Source organism: Spermophilus citellus, assembly GCF_964194105.1.
Source record: "Spermophilus citellus genome assembly, chromosome: 2".
In the NCBI taxonomy this organism is placed as follows: domain Eukaryota; kingdom Metazoa; phylum Chordata; class Mammalia; order Rodentia; family Sciuridae; genus Spermophilus; species Spermophilus citellus.
In genome coordinates, this window is record NC_138183.1 from 95,675,352 (window position 1) to 95,703,046 (window position 27,695).

The following is a 27,695-nucleotide window of genomic DNA, read 5'->3' on the forward strand; positions in this document are numbered from 1 at the left end:
AATAGAATAATTGATATTAATTCCTCTTTAAATGTTTTATAGAATTCTTCGTAAGCCATCAGGTCCTGAGCTTTTCTTTGCTGGAGATTTTTGTTGTTGTTGTTGTACCAGGGATTTGAAAGGGTGCTTAACCATTGAGCCACATCCACAGATCTCTTTTTTTTTTTCCCCCCTTTCCCCTGAGTTGGCTTTGAACTCGCAATCCTACCTTTCTTGAGGACTTAATTTTGGTAGTTTTTAATGTGTTAAGGAATTTATCCATTTCTCACAGGTTTTCCAATTTGTTTATAATAACTTCTATTGATCTTTTATATTGTTGTGGTATCAGTTGTAATGTCTTCATTTTCATATCTGATCCTATTTATTTTGAATCTTCTATTATTCTTAGTCTAGCTAAAGATTTGTCAACTGTGTTTATTTTTTGAAAAAAATATTTTTGTTTCATTGATTTTTTTGTACTTTTTTGTCTCTATTTTTTTGATTTCTATTCTGATCTTTATTTCTATATACTTCTGCTAATTTGGGGTTGGAGTTTGTTCTTGTTTTTCTAGTTGCTTAAGATACATTGTTCAGGGGCTAGGGTTGTGGCTCAGTGGTAGAGCACTTGCCTCAAATGCATGAGGCATTAGGTTCGATCCTCAGCACCACATAAAAATAAATAAAGATATTGCATCCATATACAACTAAAAAAAATTATAAAAAATACATTGTTGGGGCTGGGGATGTGGCTCAAGTGGTAGCGCGCTCGCCTGGCATGCGTGCGGCCCGGGTTCGATCCTCAGCACCACATACCAACAAAGATGTTGTGTCCGCCGAGAACTAAAAATAATAAATATTAAAAAAAATTCTCTCTCTCTCTCTCTCTCTCCCCTCTCTCACTCTCTCTTTAAAAAAAAAAAAATACATTGTTCAGTTGTTAACTTGAAAGATTTTTTTCTTTTTTAATTTAAGCATTTGTTACTTATGAACTTCTCTTTTAGAACTGTATTAGCTATAGTCCAGACATTTTGATGTATTGTGTTTCTATTTTCATTTGTGTCAGGAAATTTATATTTATATTTAATTTATTTTTTTAAAATATATTTTAGTTGTAGATGGACACAATACCTTTATTTATCTATCTTTATGTGGTGCTGAGGATTGAACCCAGGACCTCACAAATGCTAGGCTAGCGCTCTACTACTGAGCCACAGCCCTAATCCCTATATTTAATTTCTTTAATGACTCTTGTTGTTCAGGAGCATGTTGTTTAATCTCCATGTATTTATATTGTTTCCAGAGTCATTGACTTTCAGTTTCATTCTTTTGTGTTCAGAAAAAAAAAAAAAAACTTGGATGTTCTTTTTCGTTAAGACTTGTTTAATTGCCTAACACATGAGCTCTCCTGCAGTTGAAAAGAATATGTATTGCATAACTGTTGGATAGAATGTTCTATAAATATCTATTAAGTCTCTTTGGTCTAACATATATTTATTTATTTATTTTATATGGTGGTGAGGATTGAACCCAGGGCCTTGCACATGCTAGATGAGCCACAACTCCAGCCCCAAACATATAGTTTAAATCCCATGTTTCTTTGTTAATTTTATTTCTGGATGATCTATTCATTGATGTAAGCAGGGTGTTGAGCCCCCTACTATTACTTTGTACTGCAGTCTGTCCCTTAAGATTTGTTAATGTTTGTTTTACATATTTAGGTGCTCCAGTGTTAGGTGCTTATATTTTATAATTGTTTTTATTTTCTTGTTATATTGGCTCTTTTATCATTGTTTGCCTGTTTCTATAGTTTTTGACTTTAAAGTCTATTTTCTCTGAAAGAAATACAACTTCTCTTGATCCTTTTTGGTTTCCATTTCCTTGGACTATCTTTTCTCTCCATTCCCTTTTGGTCTGTGTATGTCCTTACTAAAGAAACAAATATCGATTTTAGGTGGCATAGTTGGATCTTTGTTTTAAAATCTGTTCTGTCACTTTGTGCCCTTTAGTTGGAGAATTTTAATCCATTCACATCCAAAGTAATTATTGATAGGTAAGGACTTCCTGCTGCCATTTTGTTGCTTATTGCTTGATTTATAGTTGTTTTGTAGACCCTTTGTTCTTTTCCTTTTTTTCATCACTTGATTTTTTGCTTTTTAATTTTAGTGTACTACTTATATGTTTTAGTTTAGAGGTTACAATGGGGCTTATTAGAAACGTAGTTATAACACATTATTTGAACAAATGTCTACTTGACATTGATCACAGAAAGAAAGGAAAAACTGTATATTATAACTCCTTTTCTCCCCACATTTTGAATTTTTAATATTTTCAGTTTACATCTTTTTATATTGCCTATCCATTGACATTCTGTGATTATTATTTTCATTTTTATTTTTTGTCTTTTAATCTTCCTATGTGGGGTATAAGTGGTTTATTCCTTGGGATTGTGGTATTACACAGTTTTTAAAAAATTTTATGTGAATGTTTACTATTACCTATGAATTTTATATTTTCATAAGCTTTGTGTTACATATTAATGCTCTTTTCAGTTTTAAGTACTTCCTTAAGCATTACTCACAAGACAGGTCTGATGTTAATGAATTTCCTCAGCTTTTGTTTGTCTAGGAATGTCTTTATCTCTCTTCTGTTTTTAAAGGATAGCTTTGTCAGTATTCTTGGTTGGCTTTTTTTCCTCAAGTACTTTGAATATATCATCCATTCTCCCGACCTACATGATTTCTGCTGAGAAATCTGTTGTTATTTGTGTTGAGAATCCTTTATAAGTAATGTATGTCTTTTCTCTTGCTGCTCTTAGAATTTTTTGTTGATAGTTTAATTATTATGTGTCTTGGTGAACTCCTCTCTGGATAGTGTCTCAAAATAAAAAGGGCTCAGGATGTAACTCAGCAGTAGAGTATCCTTGAGTTGAATCCCCAGTACTGCCAAAAAAAAAAAAAAAAAGCAAAACCAAAAAAATCAGAGGATTACAGAACCCAAAACCTATTTTCTACCCATCCTCTGCCCGTCCCATTCAAGATATGACTATTCACTCCCACTATGATGTGCAGCCCTCACCAAAGACCCAAATACAGTAGAGCCTCCCAATCTTGGGCTTGAACCTCCATAATTCTTGACCAAAATAAACCGTCTTTATTTCATAAGTAGCCTTTGTCAGGTATTTCATTATAGCATGAAGCTAATATAATAATGATGCCATCTGGCACAAGGCTTTTATTTCTGGGGAAATTTTTGATTACTGATTCTCTCTTTATTAGTCTGTTCATATTTTGTAATTCTTTATGAGTGAGTCTTGATAGGTTATGTTTCTAGGAATTTGTCAGCTTCATTAGTAATAGTCTCATAATCCTTTTTATTTCTGTAAAATTGGTAGTAAGTGCTCATTTTCTTTCTGATTTTAGTAATTTGATACTTCTCTTTTTTTAGTATAGCTAGATTTGTCACTTTTAATTTTTAGAATCATATTTTTAGTTCATTTTCTCTGTTGCTCTTTTATTTTTCCCTTTCCTTTTTTTTTTTGTTTTATTTTTGTTTTGTGTGGGGCTAGGGATTAAAATTAGGGCTTCACACTTAAGCACTCTACCAGTTGGCTACATCTCCAGCCTTTAAAAAAAATATTTATTTTGAAACAGGACCTCACTAAGTTGTCCACACTACCCTCAAACTTGTAATCCTCCTGTGTCAGCCTCATGATTAGTTGGGATTGCAGGTGTGTTCCACCATGACTGACAGTTCTCCATTTTATCTCTGCTGTAATCTTTATTTCCCTCCTCCTACCATCTTTGAGTTTAGTTTGTTCTTTTTGTAGTTCTTTATGGAATATAAAGTTTAGATTGTGCTTTTCAAAGTTTTTTTTTTTTTTTTTTTTTTTTTTGCAAGGTACTGGGAGTTGAACAGAGTGGTACTCTATCACTGAGTTACATCCCAACCCTTTTTATTTTCTTTTTGAGAATGGATCTCACTAAATTTCCAACCCTCAAATTTGTGGTTCCTCAGCCTCTTCAGTAGCTGGGATTACAGGCATGTGCCATCAGGACCAATTTGAAAGCTCTTTTTAATTTAATTTTTAATTATTTTATTTTTTGTGATTCTGGGGATTGAATCCAGGGCCATGCACATGCCAGGTAAGGCAATGTACTTTGAACTATATCCTTAGACTTTGAAAATATAATTATTTATAGCTATAAATGTCCATCTCAAAACTATGAATATTTTGTGTTTTTACTTCATTTGTTTCAGCATTATTTCCTAATTTCCCTTGGAATTTCTTCTTTTACCCATTGAGGTTTAGAAGCATATTCTGTAATATTTACATATCTGTGGTGGTCTTCCTGTTTAATTGTTTCTAGTTTCATTAGTAATAATCAGAAAAGATTTTTTGTATGATTTTAATCTTTTAAGTATAGTAAGACTTGTGATATAGCCTAACAGAATCTATCTTGGAAAATGTTACATGTACACTTGAAAATGTGTTTCTCATCCAGGTGCAATGGCACATCCTTATAATCCCAGCAACTCAGTAGGTTGAAGCAAGAGGAGACCAGCCTCTGCAACTTAGGCTCTGTCTCAAAATTAAAAATGAACAGGGGGCTAGGGAATATAGCTCAATTGGTAGAGTGCATGCCTCACATACACAAGGCCCTGGATTCAATCCCCAGCAACACAAAATAAATAAATAAATAATGAACAGGACTGGGGATGTAGCTTAGTGGTAGTTTGATAGGAAGGAAGGAAGGAATTTCTCCTATTGCTGGGTGAGGTGTTCTGAATATCTGTTAGGTCCAGTTGGTTTACATCTTTGCTGAAATGATCTATTTCTTTACTGATTCTGTTTGGATTTTTTTTATGCATTATTGAAGTTCGGGTATTGAAGTCTCCAATTATTATTTTATTATTTGTCTATAATCTGCCAGTTTATGAAAATAAAAGAATAAGTGTATAATTCTGTAATCTTTCTTTATATATTTAGGGTTCTGATGTTTGGGGTGTGTATGTTTATAATTGTAATATTAAAGTATGTTTTGTCTGATGTTAGTATACATAACCCAGCTCTTTTGGTTACTCTCTGAAAGAGATATCTTTTTCTGTCTTCACTTTCAACCTATGTGTGTCTTTGGATCTAAAATGAGTTTCTAGCTGTGTGGGGGAACATACCTGTAATCCCAGCAATTTGGGAGGCTGAGGCAGGAGGATTGCAGATTTGAAGCCAGCCTGGGCAGTTGTGAGACCCTGTCTAAAAAAGGACCAAGGATATGTAGCTCAGTGGTCAAGTGCCTCCAGGTTCAATCCCCAGTACCAAAAAACTAACTAGTTATTTGCAACAGTATACACTTGTGTCATGGTTTTTTTTTTTTAAAAAAAAAAAAGAGAGAGAGAATTTTTTAATATTTATTTTTTAGTTTTTTGGCGGACACAACATCTTTGTTTGTATATAGTGCTGAGGATCGAACCCGGGCCGCACGCATGCCAGGCGAGCACGCTACCACTTGAGCCATATTCCCAGCCCATTGTGTCATGGTTTTTACACTTAAAATCTATAACTTTTGATTGGGAAGTCATTCTAGTTACATTTAAAGTAATAGCTAATAATAATTTTTGCTGTTTTGTTTTCTGATTTATAGCTTTTTTATTGTCTTTAATTTCCTCCATCACTGCCTGCCTTGTGTTTACTTGATTTTTTTTTGGTAGTGATGCATTTTAATGCATTTTAATTGCCTTCTCACTTCTTTTTTGTGCATATTCTGTAGATAGTTTCTTGTGGTTACCCATTAGAATATATATAAATACTATTATTAACCATCTGTTTTGAGTTGATAGCTTCAGTTGCATAGAAAAATTCTGCTTTGTATGTTCACTCCCTTTATTTATTCTTTTATGTTGTAAATTACGTATTTATGTATTAGGAACCTATCAACATAGTTCTGTTCACTTTTATTCTTTTCTTTTCTGTTCTTCAGACAGTATTATTTTAATTGTCCTATCTTCAAGTTTGCTGATTAAATCTATATAGTGAATTTTTTTGTTCTTCAGTAATTGTACTTTTTAGAACAGAATTTTGGTTTGGATTCTTTTTATACTCTATTATCCATTTTATTATTGTGTCATTTTCCTCTCTAGTTCTTTGTTTATGGTTTCCTTTAATGCTTCAAGCATATTTAAGACATTTGTTTCAGATTTGAGTCCAGTAACTGCTCTTTTTTTTTTTTAACCTTTATTTTATTTATTTATTTATTTATTTTTATGTGATGCTGAGGATCAAACCCAGTGCCTCACACGTGCTAGGCAAGCACTCTACCACTGAGCCCATTGTCTCCTCTTCTTTACAAATAGTTTTCACCACTCTATTTTCTTCCTTTGAATGGGCCTTATTTTTATGGTTGTTCCATTGTATGTCTAGTGATGTTTTTGTTGAAATTTGGGCATTTGAAAAAATAGCTACCTCTCCCAATCTTTGCTCCCACCTAGTCCTTCTCCCCTGTCTAAGAACTAAGGCAAAACATACCAGTTCTCCAAGTAACATCAAACAGGCTAGACCTTTACAAAAAGGTCTGCTGTCCTCCCTCCAGTCGGCTTCTATATTGAGATGATGATCAAAGGAAAGTAAAAATGCCACAGAATTTCCTACCATTTTGAATGTGACTTTTTCTTAATTAGGCATTCTCTTGGTTGCTGTAGACCTTTGACTGTTTTCTAGAGTTCCTGTTAGATTATTTTAGCCAGTTTTCGTTTTGGGGGTTGTTTTTGTTGTTGTTTTATATTTGTTTTAGTTGTCAGTGGAACTTGACTTTACTTATTTATATGTGGTGCTGAGAATCAAATCCAGTGCCTCACACATGCCAGGCACAACTCCAGCCCTTTTTGTTGTTTTTATTTTCCATGTTTCCTTGGGGTAATGAGGGCTTCCTAGTATACCATTTTGCTGATGTCATTCCATGTGCATGAGTTTTTAGAAACATACTGTAATTTAGCTAAATGACCATTTTTCCTCTAAGAAAATTACTTACAAAGATTAGATATACAATTACCAAAAGGTTTTTGAAATATCTCTTTACCTTCTAAGCCTTTATTAGATAGAATCTGTTTGGTGCTGGCCAACTGTTTTGTTAGGGGCCAGATTTGATTTGGGGGAAAATAATGAGAAGTTATTTTATGTTTAATGAATGAAATGATTGATAGGTTAAGCACTACAATTTTCAATGATCTTTTTAGCCACAATAAAATTATACCATAAGTACAGACATGGGTTTGAGTAATGAGTTATAAGTAATGAAGAATTAACTATATAATCTTCCTGATTATTTTTGGACATTATAGTTGATTGATAACTAAATTCTACTTTGGTGATATCTGTTTTAAAGCTGTATTTTATATTCATGTAATTTGTATCTTTTGTTGGAAATTTTTAAATGTGCTGGAATATCCTTGTGAAAAGTGAGTATAGATAATCTTTGTAAGGGCCCAACAGACTACAGGATAGATTCAGTGAGGATTTCTCTTAGTGTTAGGCAGAGGGTCCTAGAGTTTCTTATACCTCTAATTCTGTGACAGATCCATTTGTGACATAATAATTATATTCTTTTAAAAACCCTTCTTTTTTCTCTACATGTCCATATTGTTCAACTAGAATACATTTCAGTTGATTTAAGTACCTTATTTGACCATGCTATTATGTTGTTTTATCAATAAAATTACCCTTTTAGACACTGTTCAGTTATTATATGCCTCATTTAACCATGTTATTTTATTTAAATTCATCACCTAGTGAAATTACCCTTTCAAATGCTGTTCAGTCTTTATAAAATTCACTTTTAATTTTTATGAAATATTGTGAAATAACTCTGATGTCTTAAATGAAGGAAAAAGAACTGGTGTGAAGAACTTGTAAGAAGTACAGATGATTATTTATCAAATTTAATAATGGCTAAAAGCTACATTGAAGAGAAAAAAAAATGATTTGGATGCAGCTATGAAGATAGCAAAAGAGTTAAAATCAGCACCTTCTCTGAGGACATACTGTGACCTGAATCAGGTAATTTTAATAATTTAGAATCTGAATTAGTTCTGTGCAACTTACTTTACATGCTTTGAAATATGGTGTTTAAGATTTAAATTTGTTTTTCAGATTATCCTAGCCTATACAGATGCTCCTCAATTTACGATGGGATTATTTACAATGGGGTTACATCCTAATAAACTCATCCTAAATTGAAAATATCATAAGTCAAAAATGTTTTTAAATTAACCTGACTGAACAGTGCAGCTAAGCAACATAGTACACTATAGAATGTTGATTGCTTATTCTCATCACTTCGGGACTTTCTGTCACTGCCCCACGTTGTGAGAGAGAATCTGATCACATATTGTTAGCCTAGGGAAAAGATCCAAATTTTAAAAATCAAACTATGGTTTTTATTGAATGTATATTGTCTTTCACACTAAAGTTGAAAATTCACAAGTCAAACTGTCCAAAGTCAAGGACCATCTATATTGTCATGGATTTAGAATTCTTAGGTATTTGAACTCTTAAGATAAACAATTAACCTTTTATTTTTTTAGCATTTTATTATTATTTTTTAATCACTTAGGAAAATAGGACAATAAGGTCTTCATAGCAAATGATCTGAGAGCAAGTTAGCATAACATTGAGATGCAAGTCAAGGTTTGTGTTAACTTTCTGTCACTATGATAATAACTGAGTTAATCAAACTTATAAAGAAAAAAGTTGTATTTTGGCTGAGAGTTCTGAAGATTTAAGTCCATGATTGGTTGGTATCATTGCTTTTGGACCTATGGTGGCAGATCACCATGAGAACACATGGCAAATCAAAACCTTACTCATTGCATGGCCAGGAAGGATAAGAGAGAAAGTGGTTAAGCTGTTTCCTTTGACTGCACACCCCCATTGACCTAAAATCTCCCTTTAGGTTCTCCTTTAGGTTCTCCAGTGCTACACTGGGGATCAATCCTTTATCACATGGACCTTTGGGAGACACTTAAGGTCAAAACTATAGCGAGATTTCTAGGACACCTGAATAAAAAATAAGAATAAATAGGATAAGTAAACTAAATGAAACTCTATTTTCTTTTCATAAACATTATAGGTATGGATGTACTCTTAAAGTTTTTTAGTTGTAGATGGACACAATACTTTTATTTTATTTATTTGTTTTTATGTGGTGCTGAGGATCAAACCCAGTGCCTCATGCATGTTAAGCAAGCGCTCTACCACTAAGCTACACCCCCAGCCCAGATTGTAGTCTTATCTTAAAATTTATCTTAAAATCATATTAATTTTTTTCCCTTAATTCTCCCAGAATGTGTAAGTCAGGAGACAAGTTGCATCAGCTATCTTCTGTCATCTAATCTTGTACCTAGGGGGCAGAATTGGGCAAAAATAGAAACATCTTCTTTTAAGATATTTTGACAGAAAAAGATTCACCATATATCCTCTTTGCTGATTTCTGCATCATTCTCTAAGGGTATAGATCCTGCTCTATCAATCTTTGAGTCATCAGGTCTCATTTCCCATATATAATCAAATATTTTGACTCAATTGAGGTATAGAAGCCATTGGTTTACCTGCTTCCAACGTCTCTAAGTTTAAAAGAAAGTTGAAGAGTTTGCCACCATCTAACTTGGCCTGGCCTTCCTCCAGCTATAATTCTGAAAACAACAATATTAATTTCCTGTGTGTTACACATGAGGCACTAGGTGGTGAAAAAAGTGATAAAATTTGGTCTTTCCTCTTAGTTTAGTTAGGAAGATGAAGGAAAGAACAGAGAGAGAATGCTTGAAAATAACAACACAAATACAAAACAAGTCTGAGCAGAAATTGTATAGCTGTATCCCATTTATTAGCCAGCACCTGGTATTGTTATCTTTTAATAAATACTTTCAGAAAAATTTAAATTTCTTTAGGGTAGAAGTGAAAAACGTTTTCTTGCATTCTTTCCTTCAAGTACCCAAAATCAAGCCTTGAATACATTTAAGAAATAACTAAGTTTTCCTTCTAAAATCTTACTCTTTAAGCAGTATTTGTGACAAAAGAAAGTTCACACATGAATAACAACACTTCTTTTTTGATTGTAGATTATCCGGACTTTGAAGTTAACATCTGAGAGTGAATTGTCACAAGTTAGTTCTTTAAAACCAAGGAACCCTCCCAGGTGAATAAGTCATGGTTCAGGAGACTATAATAAGTGTAAAAATGCATTAGAGACTGAATTTACCAAAATAGCAAGCAATTATAATTTGAAATTTTGGGTCAGAATGATTCCCAAGTTAGCAACAAAATTAAAATAATTATAACTTTAAATATTAAAACATTATTTAAATGTTATTTTTTTCCTTTTTTGTGGTACTGGGGATTGAACCCCCTGAGGTATTCTAGGTAAGCACTCTACCACTGAGCTACATCCCTAGCACATTTATATTTTATCTTGAGATAGTGCTTCCATAAATTGCAGGCTGGCTTCAAACTTGTGATCCTCCTGCCTCAGCCTTCTGAGTAGCTGAGATTATAGGTATGTGCCACTACACTTTGGTGTTTTAGTCAGCTTTTTTGTTGCTGTGACTAAAAGATCTAACTAGAACAATTTTAAGGGGAGAAAAGTTTATTTTAGGGCTCACAATTTCTGAGGTCTCAGTCCGTAAGCATAAGCTCCATTCCTCGGGGTTTGGGGTTTGAGGTGAGGCAGGACATCATGGTGGAAGAGTATGGCAGAGGGAAAGAGCTCACATGATAATCAGAAAGCAGAGAGAGAGAGAGAGAGAGAGAGAGAGAGAGAGAGAGAGACACTCCACTAACCAGCTACAAAATATAGACCCTAAAAGTACGTCCCACAATGCCTACCTCCTCCAGCAACATCCTTAATCTACCACGCAATTAATCCCATCAGGGGATTGATTCACTGATTGGGTTAAGGCTTTCCTAACCCAATCATTTCTCTTCTAAACTTTCTTACTTTGTCTCACACATGGGCTTTTGGGGAACACCTCACATCTAAACCATAACACTTGACTTGAGTGTTTTATTTGAAATTAGTTATTTTAATGTCAGCAATGGACTTCTGTTTAGGAAACGTAATAAACTTGGAAGAGATCATTTATTTATATGCTAATGTTTTATTTTAGGTTGAATATGAATTGTAGTGAGATTATGTGCATGTTCAACAATATGGGAAAGTTTGACTTTGAGGACTCAACAAAGTAAGTATTTTTTAAGAATGGCAACATGTCATTACTGTCTAATAGTACCTGTGTTATCTAAGAGGAAAATTAATGTTTAGAGTAGTATGATTTTAAAAAGCTGCAAAATAAAGAGCTAAGAGAGTTTCTACAATTAACTTATATGTATAATATTTTTTAAAGACCTAGACCTAGACCTAAAAAGGATCAGTATTCAATGATATATGTGTTTAAGTTTTATTTGTAAGATTCATTATTAATGTCAGTAAGCATTGAACATTGATTTTTGTGCTAGGTGCTAACATCCCAAATATTGAGATAAATGTTGGATAAATTATAGTGCATAAAGCAGACATGTAAAAGATCAAATGTGTGATTTCTTTGACAGTGTATGCAAAAGCTAGTGAGTTGCAAAGGAAGGGGTAACAGAGGACTTGGAGATTTTATTTTCCCTTATCTGTAGAAAAAAAATGAACAGCAAGTAGAAAGGACAAAAGGAGGTAAACATAAAAGAAAAAATCCTACTTTGAGACAACTGCACACAATTTCATTCTGTATATCCCCAGATACATAGGAACTGAATTCTAAGGACTTTGTATGCTATATGATAGTATTTGAACTTTATTTTTTAGATCTCTGCATACCTAGCGTGATTGCCACTAACCATGTGAGCTACTTAAATTTAAGCATAAATTAATTAAAACTATAAACTCAGTTCCTTGGTTGTACAAGCCAGATTCTAAGTGTTTGCTGGCCACATGTACTAATGGCTACCTGTCTTCACCCATTCATGCTGAAATTACAAAATACTTGAGAGCGTAGGTAATTTATAAATAGAAATTTATTTTCTCATATTTATGGAGGCTAGGAAGTTCAAAGTCAAGGCACTGGTCGATTTAGACTCTAGTTCAGAGTCTTGGGGAGCTGGGGTTATGGCTCAGCAATAGAGTGCTTGCCTCACATGTGTGAGGCCCTGGGATTGATCCTTAGCACCACATAAAAATAAATAAACAAACAAACAAATAAATAAATAAATAAATAAATAAATAAAATTAAGGTATTGTATCCAACTACAACTAAAGAAAAATAAATATTAAAAAAAAAGAGCATCTTGGTCTCTGCCTCCAAGATGGTACCTTGAATGTTGTGTCCTCACAAGGCAGAAAGGACAGGAGGCCAAAAAGGAACAAATGCTGTGTCTGTGCATGGCAAGAAAGGAAAAAGGGGGCAGGGCAGGAGCTAAGCTGGTTCCCTCTAGACCTTTAATAAGGCACAATTTCATTCAAGAGGGCGGAGATTTAATGATTTAATCACTTCCCCAACCATAATGAGGATTAAGTTTCAACACAAATTTTGGAGCTGACCTTCATACCATAGCACTACCATATTAAGCACTGCAGCACATTTCCACTATTACCAAAAGTACTGTTGGAAAGTCAGCTTTAGACAGTAGAAAACCTTTAGAAGATTTTAAGCATGAAAGTAAAAATAATTAGATTATTTTTGTGAAAAATAACTGTGGTAGCCATTTAGGGGATTATTTGGGAGAATATGAAGTGCAGAGAAAGATCGGTTATGCAGTTGCATCAGTAGATTCAGCAGATAATGAGGACCCACACTTAAGTAGTAGCACCGGATCAGGATTGAGAATAGATTATGAAAATGCTAAATAGAGATTATTTGTAAAACATTAATGTTTGAATGTGAGGAACAAGGGAAAAGGAAGCCTCACCAATAGTTCATAGGTTTGGCCCTGGTGACTAAATTGATTTTTTGTGATTTTATTCACCAAGATTAAGAATACAGGAACAAAAGTAAGTAGGAAGGGGATAAACAGTAGATAAACGTTGAGTTTCTATTCACCAAACTTCTAAGGAGAAAAGTTTAGAAGGCATTTGGGTACATGTGCTGAAATCTAAGAAGAGATGTTGGTTTGATTCTGGGTTTAGTAACAGTCAAACTATTAGAAACTCCCTAAAAGAAAATAAATTTAATCATTTGTAGGTGGTTTGTCTTCAAGGAAGATGTTCCCCTAAAAAGCATCATAATAGCCAGGCGTGGTAGTGCACCCCTATAATCCTAGAGGCTCAGGAGGCTAAGGCAGGAGGATCACAAGTTGAAAGCCAGCTTCAGCAAGGGCGAGGTGCTAAGCAACTTGTTAGATCCTGCCTCTAAATAAAATACAAAATAGGGCTGGGGATGTGGCTCAGTGGTAGAGTGCCCCTGAGTTCAATCCCCTCACCCCACCAAAAAAAGTATTACATTCACTACTGAGGGAACATAAATATCTGGTCCACAGTCCTGGAGGCTGGGAAAACAAGCATATCTAACACTAAATCTGATGAATTTACATTAGTGAAGTTCACAAAACTGACATATAGTCAGACTGCCAGTTTGTTAACTTAATGAGCAAATGTAATTACCAATACAAACTAGAATATTTATGTTGACATTTTTTTACAACACCAAGACAGAAGTGAGAAACCAAATTATCAGAAGTTTTATTGTTTGCAATTTCCTTTGAAATAAAAGGAAAAAAAAATGAGTAGTTCAACAGCATTAGGTTGAGATAGCCTACCACAGTCCTCTACATCAGAGGGTGGGTTCTCTATACCTTGCAAGAGGAACTGGAACATCAGTCCTTTGACCAATAGCATCTTCCCCCAAACAGTGCTTGGGTGACCCTGAAACAGACCCCTTTGAAATTAAAAACAACTTCCTGATAACTTTTTCTGCATCCCCTACTTCTTTCTGATGAGAACAGACATCAAGAAAGCTGAGCTGACATATTTGCTGGTTAGTTAAATCTGTGTGTGTGTGTGTGTGTGTGTGTGTGTGTGTGTGTGTGTGTATTCCTGCCTTTTGCCCCACTCTGCCTTCTCTTATAAAATATTTCCATGCCCCTGAGCCCACCAACTCTGCCCTGCAAAATGTAGAATTGAGACAGAAAGGTCTCCTTTATCTCCCTCAAGACTGGCTTTGAGCAAACGTAGCTCCTGGCCAGCCTGTCTTCCAAGATTTTAGTGGAATGAGGAGCTACAAAGCTGTTCCCTGCCCCTTATTTGCCTCTTTTTCTGCTCCCATGGATAATCATCAACTTTAACATTCAATAGTTCCTTAGATATTCACGTACCTTGAATGTGGTTACTTCAAATATTTTTTTACAACTTAAAAACTAGTTGATGGGGCCGCGTTGTAGCTCAGTAATAGAGCACTTGCCTTGCACGTGTGAGGTACTGGGTTCTATCCTCAGCACCACATAAAAATAAATAAAGGTATTTTTAAAAACTAGGTGATCTTGTATTGATTTTATACCACTGTAAGTTATCTCTCCTAATTATTGGTGGTAACTCAGCCATGGGTTTGCCCAGTGAGAGCAGGTATTGAAATAAGTTGGGAAATATATTAAAAATTTAAAGCAGTACAAAAAACTAAAGTGAGGTGGCATAGGCACAGGTTGAAAGAGAATAAAACAAAGTAGTGTTCTATAAGCTATAGCTAGTGTTAAAAAATCTCAATAAGGTCTGAAAAGGGGTGTTGTTTACATATAGGTGTTTCTCAAAAGGTGTACCTTTATTCATTGTATAGTAATTATACTTTTAATGTTAAATTCATGCCCTTTTTTGGAAGAGACAGATAAGTGTGTCATAGCTAAATCAGAGTGGATTTTTTGGTCCTTATGTTCTATGAAGAAGTTAGAACCATCATGGATTAACTAAATATAAGCTTTATGAGAGTCAGTCTCATCTCATTTTAAAAATTTATAGTAATAGATTTGATAGCCTTAAATCATCTGAATATGTGGAGAATATAGAAAAATACTGAATAGTATGGATAATCAGCTGTGGGTTAGTGGCTAGAAATAATCATACCCATAGGATTCGGATTAATAGTAATTATTAGCCTTGGAGGAAGTTTCTGGTAATTTGCTCAGGCTTGTATCCTGCATGCTTTCTTACACTTTGTTTTTAAGCCAGTTAATGAAAAAGAAATCATCTTAACATAATTTATATCAAACATTTGAGCTAAATCAAAACAACTTCTTTTAAAAATGTGTAAAAAAAACACTGTTCTTGAGGAATCAGATTATTATGACATAACTATATGAAGTTTTTTTCAGCTTCTCAATAATTATATATATCTCTTCTTGACCTTTTAAAACTCTGGAGCTTGGTTGAGGCTTGGAACAGGCAAAGGTTTCTTTTTGGGTGATGAAGTGTTCTAACATTAGTTTGTGGCAGTGGTTGTGTAACTCAATAAATTTACTAAAAATCACTAAATTTTTTTTGTGTCTCAGAATCAGTTGTCATGTGGAAAGGAAATGGCTTGAAGGTGAATATTAAAGTAGTCGTCCTCTGTATTTTTGTACAGATATTATCCCCAAGAAAATGAAGTTGGACAGAGTGTTCAAAAGAAATATAATACTAAAAAGGAACTTTCTTATGTTACATACTCATCACTAGAAAACAAAAAGATTGATGTGTCTGTCCTAACCAGTGAAGCGCCAGCACCTCCTTTACAACTGGAGACCAGTGGTGTCCATTCAGAAGAGATTGTCCAGCCACAGAAAGAGGTCATTGCAGTCACAGCCTCTAAAACCATTGCTGTGCTCCCTCAAATGGGCCCTAGTCCTGATTTGATAATTGAAGAAATTATTGAAGAAAACCCAGAACGTGAGTTGAGAATATAACAAACCTTGGGGAGGGGGAGGAAGGGATCTTTTCTCTTAAATTAGAAACAATTGAATATACTTAGCAGGAAAGGTATTTGTGTATATGGGGGTGGGGGGTAACTGGGGAATGGACCCAGTGCTTTTGCACATGCCCGGCAAGTGCTCTACCATTGAGTTACAGCCCTTTTTGTTTGATTTTGAGATGGGTTTTGGTAAGTTGCCCAGGATATCCTCAAACTTGTGAACCTCTTGCCTAAGCTTCTTCTGTAGCTAGATTGCAGGTGCATGCCACTACGCCCGGCCACCATAATCTTTTTCCTCATATGCACATTATGAGTTAAACCTATTGATTACACATTTTCCAAAGTTAGGGTAATTTTTATTTTTAATAAAATAATATAGCTAATCTCTGGGATGCAAATTTAATATTTGATCAGGTTAGGATATTTGACCTTTTCAGTGTTCCACATATAAACTTTATATGAATGATACAAATATAAATGAATAAGAGGGGTAAATTGGGGGCATAGTTTCATTACTTTGTCCTTGAATTAAGATCAGCTCCTCTCAAATCTTGGAATCTAATCTGTTTAGGATGAGCTATGATGAGTGTCATGCCATCTATTTTATATTTTATTCTATTATTTATTTATTAATTTATGCTAGGGATCAAACCCAGGGCCTCTCAAATACTAGGCAACCAACCACCCTACTACTGAGCTAGATACACAGCTTATGTCAACTATTTTATAACTTAAATCTATCACAATTGTTTGATTAGATTTCAGTGTTGGTATTCGCCCATGCCTCATATGTGTGAGGCGCTGGGTTTGATCCTCAGAACCACATGTAAGAAAATAAATAAATAAGTAGTGTCCATATACAACTAAAAAAAAAAAAATTTTTTTAAACCTCAATAGTACGGCCTGGGGTTGTGGCTCAGGGGTGGAGCACTTGCCTGGCATGTGTGAGGCCCTGGGTTCAATCCTCAGTACCACATAAATATAAAATAAAGGTATTATGTCCACCTACAACTATGAAAAAATAAATATCAAAAAAAACAGTGCACACATTCTTCTTTCTGCTGTATTATTATCACTGAAATATCAGTGAATTCTAAAAGCGTATCATGGTTTTATTTACTTATACAAGGGATTCAAGTATTTAGCCAATTTAATTACAGCTTTTTAAACACTAGCAGGTCACTGTTAACAAAATTAGTACAATTGTCTTTACCTATTTTGATAAAGCTTGCTTTACAGATGATCTTACGGAGACTCCTAGATATCCCAAAAAACCTCTTCAGAAAGAGTCAACTGTTTCTTTTGGATCAAAAACAGGTATTGTAACAAGTCTGAGCTTAATGGAGTAGTTTGCTCTATGTGTGGTAACTCTTATTTTACAGCTGTCACCCCAGTTATACATATATATATATATATATATATATATTTATCTCCTTTATCCTATCCTTAATATGTGTATTGTTCTTGGTAAGCTATGTTACAAAGTTAAAATTTATATATTTTTAAATTTCTGTTATATATATGCTTCAAGTTAAGCATAAAAGTTTAGGAATTACTTAACATAAATTATTTAGGTAAGTTAGCCAAGGATTAAAATGTATTTACCTCTCTTCAATTCCATGCCTTCTAGTCTGTTTTAAAAAATCATACATTAATTCATTCCAAAAACATAATCCTTATAAATAAAACTATTTTTGTGACACTTTGCCATACCCTATTCCTATTTTATTCAGTTCCTCTTTTCCTTCTGTCGTTTTTTAATGCATACAAAAGTAGTACACACAAGACATAGCATACTATACATGCTGTTTTGGGTATTGCTCCCTTAACATTACACTTTAGATATTTTTTTCTTGCTTTTCTTCTCTTTTTTCCAATACTGCTGAGTGAACCCAAGGCCTTAACACATGCTAGACAAATTTTTTATTACTGAGAAATATCTCCATCCTTTTTTATTTTGAGACAGAGTCTTGCTAAATTGCCTAGGCTGGCTTCTAACTTTCAATCCTCCTCCCTTATACTCTTCCAAATAGCTGGGATTACAGGCATGTGCAACCACACCCAGCTCCTTCAGAGATCTTTTTGTATCAGTAGAAACACTTGATTTAATTGCTTCTATTTATAGAAAAATGTGTTCAGTGTCATTACCTTTATCTGTTTAACCTTTACCAAAGCTCTCCTATAGTTCCCTAAATGCTGCTCAGTACTTTGACCAGACATTATTACATCTCTCTCTAACCTATTTCATATGATTTAGGATTCAGGGTGCTGTGAGCTATACTGGTGTTTTAGGTATGGTATGGATTGATCTGGCTTTTGTAGGCTAGCCTAGTAATCTAATCATTATTAATAAGGTTCTAAGTTTCAGGTAGGTTCATAAATAAACTATGAAGTTTTATAATAAAGTGAATTTACAGAACAGGCTATGATTTTAGAATCAGCCTACCATATGAACTATGATTTCACTTAAAGCACATATTTTGCAAGTTGAATAAAGTATTTGCAGTTCAGGTTGCTAAAGAATTCATTGTTGAAAGTGATCCATTTGTTCTGTGAGGCATTTTGGATTTAGACTCTCTAATGGGGCCCAAGTATTCTAGATTTTCAGTGCCTGTAAACACATCGTCCTTTAGCGGACATGGCAGTTGTTCACATTTTATGAATTCTCTTCCAGCTTCATGTTTTAATAATGTTTTTTAAATATTGATTTGTATTCAGGTTGTCCAGAGCTAGTTTTTGTTAGCCATGTAATACATCCTTGCCACTTCTATATTCGAAAATATTCACAAATAAAAGATGCAACAGTATTGGAGAAGAAGGTGAATCAAATTTGCAATAAGAATTTACATCTTGATCCTTCAGACATTTTGGAGCTAGGTAATCAAATATCACTATAAGTTAAAATATTAAGTTTATGTAAATATTGTCATATTTGCTCAACCCACACTGACCTGCTATAAAAGATTTGAGCTTCAAGTTAAGCATAAAAGTTTGGGAATTACTTAACATAAATTATTTAGGTAAGTTAGCCAAAGATTTAAATTGGATGTTGGCACATTTGTAGAGTGAGATATATATAAAACCTCTATTGTGTAATTGAATGAATTGCTTTTTAATTTACAAGACCCACAACAGGTTATGTAGGTTGCCCTTTTAGTTTAAGTTGATTCTTTGTTGTTTTAGTTCCTTGCTTTGTATGCATGCATGTTGGAGTTAACATTGAACACTTCAGTAGGATTCAAGAGGCCTGTGTGGCATTCTTTCCTAGGGCCCTTCAGAGGGTAATTAGTAAACACAGTTTATTTAATTCTAAACATAGTTGAATTTGCCATGCTTTAGGCTTCCCTTACAAGTATTTTCCTAGTAACATTGATGATTGAATTTGTTTATTATACTCTTCTGATTTCTTTGATATATTACTGGACCATTTTTTTTCAATGCCTATAGGTGACCAATATCAAAAAAAAAGTATTATCTGTGTAGCCTTATAATGGTTCTTTTAAATGGTCACTACTTCTCAGCTTGTTTCTATACCTTTTCAGAATATCAGAAATATAGTATCATCATATACTTCTCTGACAAAAATGAATACTTTTAAAACTTAAAAATCCCTTCATTTTTGGTATCTAAGAGAAAGGAAATATAGTATTAAGCTTAGCTTTCATAATTATATATATTTCTCTAAAATTTCATACATGTCCAAAAGAATGCAGTTTAGATTCAAAAAATATTCTAAGAAAACCAAAACCTTCATCTTTAAGGTATTAATGATAATTATTTGCAAAATATATATAGTTGACTTGAGTCTTTGTTTATGCTTGGAGAAATTAGTGAAAGGAAATAAATGTGGTGGGGCTTTAGCAAGTAAGAATATCTTTTGGTCTACATGTGAACCTTATGATGAAGAATAGCAAACATTTTCTTGACATTTTATCTGTTGCAAAAATAGTTTCATAAAATATATTTTCATATCATTAAACAGGGATGAGAGGTGGGAGGGAAAGGGAGTGAGAAGGGAAATCACATGGAAATGGAAGGTGATCCTCAGGGTTTTACAAAATTACATATAAGAGGAAATGAAGGGTAAGAGAAGAATAATACAAGTGGAAGAAATGATTTACAGTAGAGGGGGTAGAGAGAGAAAAGGGGAAGGGAGGGGAGAGGAGGGGAGGGGGGATAGTAGAGAATAGGATAGACAACAGAATACATCAGACACTAGAATGGCGATATGTAAATCAATGGAAGTGTAACTGATGTGATACAGCAATCTGTATACGGGGTAAAAATGGGAGTTCATAACCCACTTGAATCAAACTGTGAAATATGATATATTAAGAACTATGTAATGTTTTGAACGACCAACAATAAAAATAAATATATATATATATATATATATATATATATATATATATATATATATATATATATATATTCAAACTAAAAGAATATTGATTGCATAGTATAAAATATATTTTCAAACTAAAAGAATATTGATTGCATCAAAATAAGAGAAGGATCACTGACAATCTGAAGGCCAAACAAATGTTTTAGGAAAACTTAAATAAAATTACATGGATACCCCAATGTGCCTTTCAGCCATCTTGTTTTTATAACATATATAGAGAGGAATACAGCATTCTTCTGTATATAATGAATGACCAAGGCTTATCAATTTGTAGCTTAGTTGTTAAGAGACTGGGATTCAGGACTACCAGGTTTCTGTTTGCTACCTTGTATAAATAACCAAGTGGTTGCTATGTTTGGATAGCAACCACTCTGCCTCTGGATAGGTAGAAAAGGGGGCAGTTCCTTTCCTGTCTATCATAAATGATGATGACCAATACCCATAAAATGAAAGACAGATTAGCTGGGCATGGTGATACATGCCTGTAATTCCAGCAACTTGGGAGGCTGAGGCTGAAGGCTAGTTTGGGCAACTTCTGAGACCTTTTCTTAAAATGTAAAGGACTAACTCAGTGGTAGAGCACCCTGGGTTTAATTCCCAGTACCTCAAAAAACAAAAGAACCAAAGACAGGTTTACTAGAGAAAAGCATAACAAATTTATTAATATGCATATGTACAAGGTAGCTGTGCAAAACATGAAGCTCAATGAAAGGACCAAATGAGGAACAGTTGCAACAGAGGGTGTTTTATTATGCAGAGTCTCCCAGTTAATCTTTGGGACCTGTCCTCCAAACAATAATGAAAAGCCTGGCTGGGCAAGGTGATGACTTAATCTCCTCTCTTTTCTGATGATTAATCTTTCCTGATTATCTGATAAGATTACAAAGAGAAATTTTCTCAAATCAGATAAGGTAATTTTAGAGAGAGTCCCTTCCAGCACTTGAGGGAAAAATAAGGGACAGTTAGAGACCTTGATTTATTTTTATTTTTATTTTTTAGGTATTATGGATTTTTAGGTATTAGGGGTGCCTTACCACTGAGCTACATCCCCAGCCTTTGGAGTAGCTGGGATTATATTGGTGCACCACTGCATCTACCTAAGACACCTTGATTCTGTTTCTTAGCTCAGCTTGTCCAAGTTGAAGATATTTTTGAGCCCCCAAACCACACGAAAGTACTTTATCACTGAGCTATAACTCTGGCCCTGGATTTGTTCTTTTTCAAAATTATTTTGCTATTCAATTACTCTTAGATTCTCTATGAATTTTAGGATAAAGTTTTCTGTTTGTGCAAGAAATGTCATTGGGATTTTGATAGGGATTACATTACTTTGTAGATCACTTTGGATAGAATTAACATCTTAACAATTTTAAATCTTCTTATCCATGAACACAGGTTGTGTTTTTGTTCCCATTTATTTAGATCTTATTTAATATACTTTTGTGATTTTGTTTAGTTTTCAGTGCAAAAGTCTTTCATTTCCTTGGTTAGATCTACTCTTAATTTTATCTTTTAGATGCTATTGCGAATGGAAGCACTTTCTTAATTTTCTCTTCAGAATACTCTTTGCTGACATTTTGAAATATGGGTGATTTTTTAAAAAATATTTTTTAGTTGTCAATTGATCTCTTATTTTATTTATTTATATGCAATGCTGAGAATTGAACTCAGGGCCTCACACATGCCAGGAGTGCTCTACCCCGAGCCACAAGTTCAACCCCCTGATTTTTATTTTTATTTTTGTGTGTGGATTTTGTGCCCATCAACTTTGTTAAATTTGTTCTAACAGGTTTGGTGTTTTTTTTGTTTTGTTTTTGTGGAGTGTATGGGGTTTTCTTATAAGATCACATTATCTGTGAATAGACATAATTTTACTACTACTTCTCCAATTTGAATGACTTCTGTCATTTTCTTGCCTAATATCTCTGGCTAGAACTTCTGATACCATGTTGAATACAAGATGCAAAAGTAGTCATCCTTATCTTATTTCTGTCTTGGGAAAGAAGCTTTTGTCTTTCACCAAGCATATGATATTCTCTTGAGTTTTTCTTATATGACCTTTGTGATGTACAGTAAATTTCTTTCTTAGTTTATTCTGAATATCTTTTTCATAAAAGAGTGTTCAGCTTTTTAAATGCTCTTTTGCAGTATTTGAGATTGTCATATTTTGTTCTTTTTTCCCTTCATTCTGTCAGTGTGGTTTATTTCATTGCTTTTCATATGTTGGGTCATCTTTGTATTCCAGGAATAAATCCCACTAGATTTTTATGTATAATCCTTTTGTCATAAATTTATGCCTTGGCATTCATACTTAGGCCTGACACAAATTATTTTAAACCTACTTGTTCCATTATCACCTTTGGCCTATTTAAAAGTTTCTGTCCACATGTAGTTGTTTCTAGTATGGCTCACCTATTCCTCATCTGACTTTCAATATCTCAAGGTATTTTTTTTTAGTATTTTTTTAGTTGTAGATGGACACAATATCTTTATTTATTTATTTTTATGTGGTGCTGAGGATCAAACCCAGTGCATCATGCATGCTCTACCACTCAGCCACAATCCCAGCCCTCGAGGTCTTTTTTAAAAGAGGACTGACTCTGCTAGATTATAAGAGTCATGGAGGGCTAGGGATATAGTTCCTTGGTAGAGCACTCATTTGGTATGCATGAAGCCCTGGTTTCAATCCCCAGTACCACAAAAACAAAGGAGTTACAGAGATAAATAAAAGCAATGTGTAATCTTGAGATTGGATACTTATTTGATCAGTTACAAAATACTGAATATGGTCTAGAAGTACTAATAGGCACACTTAGTGAAACAGAATTGATAGAAAAGTGTAGGTTACTGAATTGTATGTATTGTATGGTCTAGTTTTGGTAGAAACAAAAGTTGGAGAGAGTGTAAGTGTCCAAAAAACCTAGAATATACATTAAGTTATCTAGCAGAATGTGATTTTATTTTTTGTTATGTTTACTTTGGAGAATTTCATACTGCATCTACAAAAAACAGTTCCTAAAGTAAATTATATAACACATAATTTATTTATAACTCAAGCCAGTTTTAATGTTTTATAATTTTATAAACAATACCTAAAACATACTTAAAATTTTAAGTTTCTAGCCAACTACAGTGCTTTATCCCTTTATTTCTTAGATAGAAAACCTGGATTTTTTATTTCTTTTAAAAACCATTGAGGAATTCTACAAAAGTGACGATGGAGAAAATCTGGAAATTGTCTGTCCAGTTCAAGATCAAGCATGTGTAGCTAAATTTGAAGATGGAGTTTGGTACCAAGCTAAAGTCACTGGTAGGAAAGTATACACTGTTTCCACAAAGGAAGGTTACACTTTAAGACTAGTATTGTTTTGAGTTGATACAAATTAAATCTTGGAGATAGTATTATTTGATTTGACCATTTACTCTTCTATCTATTAAATAATCCAAGAACTCACTTTGACAGGAAAGGCATTCATCTGCAACAAAATTCAGCAGTGTTGAGAGGTGGGACTAGTGAGAAGTATGGGGTCATGGGGGTGAGCATTCATGAACAGATAAATGCCTTTCTTATAGAGCAGTTCTTGCTGTCAGGACTGTATTACTATTTTTAGCAGATTGTTATGAAGTGAGGCTGCCCCCAAGTTTTATCTCTCACCTTCGCCCACCTGCCTTTCTACTTTCCACCATCAGTTGAAGGAAGTAGCACAAAGTCCTTACCAGAAACTGAAAAGATGCTGGTGCCAGAATCTAAGGTTTCCAAGTCTCTAGAACTGTGAACCAAAATATACCACTTTCCTCTGTAAATTACCCAGCATCAAGTATTCTGCCATAGCAACTGACAGTGGACTAAGTTCTGTTCCTTTTACATGCTTCCTAATTTGTAGACATGTAGCTTTTTATTTACAAGGTGAAGTTTAGTTTGATACTGTTTAAAATTTTTCCCATTACTAAAGTTCCAGATCTTTTTTCAAAACTATTTAAACTTCCAACCTAAATTTTCTATCTTAATTATTTGTCATTGATTTTAATTCCTTAGGGGTGAGTGTCAAACTAGCTTAAGTTTTTTCAAATATAGTTTTCATAAACATCTTAGTCTGTTTGTGCTGATTTACCAAAATACTACAGGCTGGTATGTTCTATTTAAAACAGTAGAAAATTATTCTCACAGTTCTGGAAGCTAGGAAGTCCAAGTTAAGGGCACTGGTTAAGGGCCTGGTCTTTCTGCTTCCAGAATGCTGCATCATCCAGAAAAACAAATGCCATGTACTCATATGGCATAAGGGCACAAAAGGAGTAAACTTTCCTCTGTTGAGCCTTTTTACATGGGCACTGAATCCTGTGTATGGGTAGGGAGAGCTCTCATAACTTGGTCACCTCTAAGAGGCCACATCTCTTAATAAAATGTTGTATTAGGGATTAAATTTCAATGAATTTTGAAGAGGACGAAAACATTCAAACATAGCAAGATAGTAGTATATACCAGTACATCCCCTGTTCATTTTTATTTTTTGAGACAGAGTATTGCTAAGTTGCTGATGGGCTTGCTAGGTTGCCAAGGCTGGCCTCAAACTTGTGATTTTCTGCTTCAGCCTCCCAGTACTGGGATTGCAAGTGTGCACCACTGCAGCAGACAAGCAGTGCATCTTTTGATAAATGTCAATGGAAGAGATAAAGCCATTTTTCATGTCACTTAAGGACTTTGCAACTACTTTTCAGATTAGAATTATTGGCTTTAAAACATGCATTTGATGAACAATAAGGCTTCTGAATTATTTGAGTAGTAACATTTGGTACAGTTTCCAAGGTGACTTTGAGTGTGTAAAGGAAACACATGTGTGACTCAGTTGGCCTATCTTCCTGTATCTTCAGTAGCCCTATAGAACTCCATCATGAAGATCATACTTGGTAGATTTTTGTTGGTTTGTTTTGTTTTCTAAAGTCAGCCTCATTTAAAAACTAAACAATACTAAAAGATTTAGTCATCTCCACCTCCTCTGTTGCAGTTACTTTTCATATTTTCAGGTATTCTTTTGGTATGTACCTGTACTGTTTATTCTAATAATATGTAATATTCAGTTGATGCTTCAGGTTTAGATATTATCTATTTACTTGTTACTCTGTGAGATAAAAAGTTTCAAATCTCTTCATAGCCTTTTTTTCCTTCTTTCCCTTTCCCTATACTTGTACCACAATTATTAGTTAAATCCATATTGTGTAAATACGTTCACTGCTGAACCATAAAGTATACTTTAACACTATTTTGAGTTAATAATTGTGATAATTTTTCACTTGTGTTATTGTCTTAATTTGTGGCCACTTTTTTCTAATACTTCAAAACAATTTATCACATTATTAGACTTTTCAGATAGTCTTAGTTGGAAGCATACTGTTTCCTTCAAATGGAGTGCTTACTATACATTTGCTAGTTTGGAAATTTTTTTTCACTTAGCAATACACAATACACTTCATTGTTCTGTCATGGTTCCTTGTTTTCTGAATCCCATGTTTACCTCTTCAGTTTATTCATTTATTTTGATGGAGCCACCTTCTATAGTTTCCTCAGAAAGAATAAAAATGTAAATTTGAGACCTTCCATTGTCTATTTGATCTGTTCTCATATGTGACTGATAATTTGGGTAAGAAAAAAAAATAAGTTTCTTTAAATTCTATTCCATATTCATCTGCTTGTTTAAAATCACATCTCCATTGAGGAAAGGGTGGCTTTGGTACAGCTGAGCATATTCTTCTAGCCTGAAGATTGCAATGGAAACAGGGAGAAATTCCTCCACATTTCATTAGCCTTATACTTTTAATAGCCTGTGCTTTCTCAGTTATCACAGATATCCACAACCATAGGTTCTAAGTTGTGTGAAGTGTTATTTTGAGTACCAATACTATGCCATCTGCTTCCACTTGTTTGGAGCAGAGAATGCTGGACTAGTTTCCATATTGAAATGACATATACTTGTATTTGTCCTTAAATTTGAAAATGATAACAAAAAGTTTAATACCACTCTACATAATGTGCTGAGAAAGACTAAAGTCAACCATATATTTTGAATGATTTCACAAAGGTCAGTGTGCAGTAGGGCTTTATTTAAACTTCTGTTTGAACCTTCCAAAAATTTCTTTAAAGCTTAGTGACTTAGATTGACATAGAAGTCTGTGAGTTTGCAATTTCTGATTTCATAACTTTTAAAGGATTGCCTGGCCGTCGGGAAGTTGAAGTTAAATATGTGGACTTTGGTAATACTGCAAAAATAACACTTAAGGAAATGCGTAAAATAAAAGATGAGTTTCTGAATCACCCAGAGAAGGTAATCTACTTGTTATGAACTCTAGAGTTGGAATGTTAACACAAATATGAAAGTATTTTTGAAGTTGTTTTTAACAGAAATGCTCTGGTAATAACTATTTTGTCTATAAATGTTTTCTGATATAAGAACTATAAATAAGTATTGCTACAGTAACTGATTGTAGTAACTGATGACTAGAAAAGGATACGAAGGATTATTTCTTATTTGTTTGTTTTGGTACCAGGGATTGAACACTGAGCCGCATCCCCAGCCCTATTTTTTGTATTTTATTTAGAGACATGGTCTCACTGAGTTGCTTAGCCCCATGCTTTTGCTGAGGCTGGCTTTGAACTCATGTTCCTCCTGCCTCAGCCTCCCTAGCTGCTGGGATTACAGGCGTGCACCACCAAACCCAGCTGAATTATTTCTAAATTTATATTCTTCTATGTTAATTAAATTGTTAGTAAGCTGTATTTTTCATTTTGAATAATGGGCAATATTATAGAAAAAGAAACTTGAAAATACAGGTAAGCAAAAGAAGTTAATCACTAAAAAATATTGTTCAACATTTTTGGTATATGTACTAGTAAGATGCATTTTTTTTTTCAGTTGTAGACAGAAAAAATACCTTTATTTTTATGTGGTGCTGAGGATTGAACCCAGTGCCTCACATGTGCTACGCACGTTCTCTACCACTGCCCATCATCTTTTGTTTTAAGAATTATAGAATTAGACTATAAATAGTCTAGAAAGCCTGCTTTTCTCACTTACAAAATGTATCATGACTATTTAACTTTTTAAACAGATGCTTATTATTCAAGTACATGGATAACTAATGTCCAAATACTCAGTTTATTCCAATTATTTCAATTTATGAAGTAATTTATAGAGGGCGAGGATTGCGGTAGAGCACTTACCTAGCACATGCGAGACCATGGGTTTGATCCTCAGCACCATATATAAATAAATAAAATAAAGGTATTGTGTCCAACTACAACTAAAAAATAAATATTTTTTAAAAAGTACTTTTATAGATACCTTTATTATTTATAAATTCAGACACAAAGATTGTTTTTTGTTTTGGGAGGTTTTATTTTTTGGGTTTTTTTTTTTGT

At 33.9% G+C, this 27,695-nt stretch overlaps 1 protein-coding gene across 1 annotated transcript in view; it reads left to right on the forward strand.

Moving 5' to 3' along the window:
* LOC308641559 (RING finger protein 17-like) overlaps positions 1–27,695 on the forward strand; it is a gene marked incomplete at both ends in the record, with an annotated part of 68,880 nt that overhangs the window by 21,641 nt on the left and 19,544 nt on the right. The window contains 9 exon segments of the mRNA XM_081280228.1: positions 7,854–7,935; positions 7,937–8,026; positions 10,087–10,163; positions 11,131–11,205; positions 15,556–15,857; positions 17,107–17,196; positions 18,598–18,756; positions 23,445–23,594; positions 26,486–26,601. Of these exon segments, the coding sequence (XP_081136354.1) occupies positions 7,854–7,935; positions 7,937–8,026; positions 10,087–10,163; positions 11,131–11,205; positions 15,556–15,857; positions 17,107–17,196; positions 18,598–18,756; positions 23,445–23,594; positions 26,486–26,601 (1,141 nt within the window).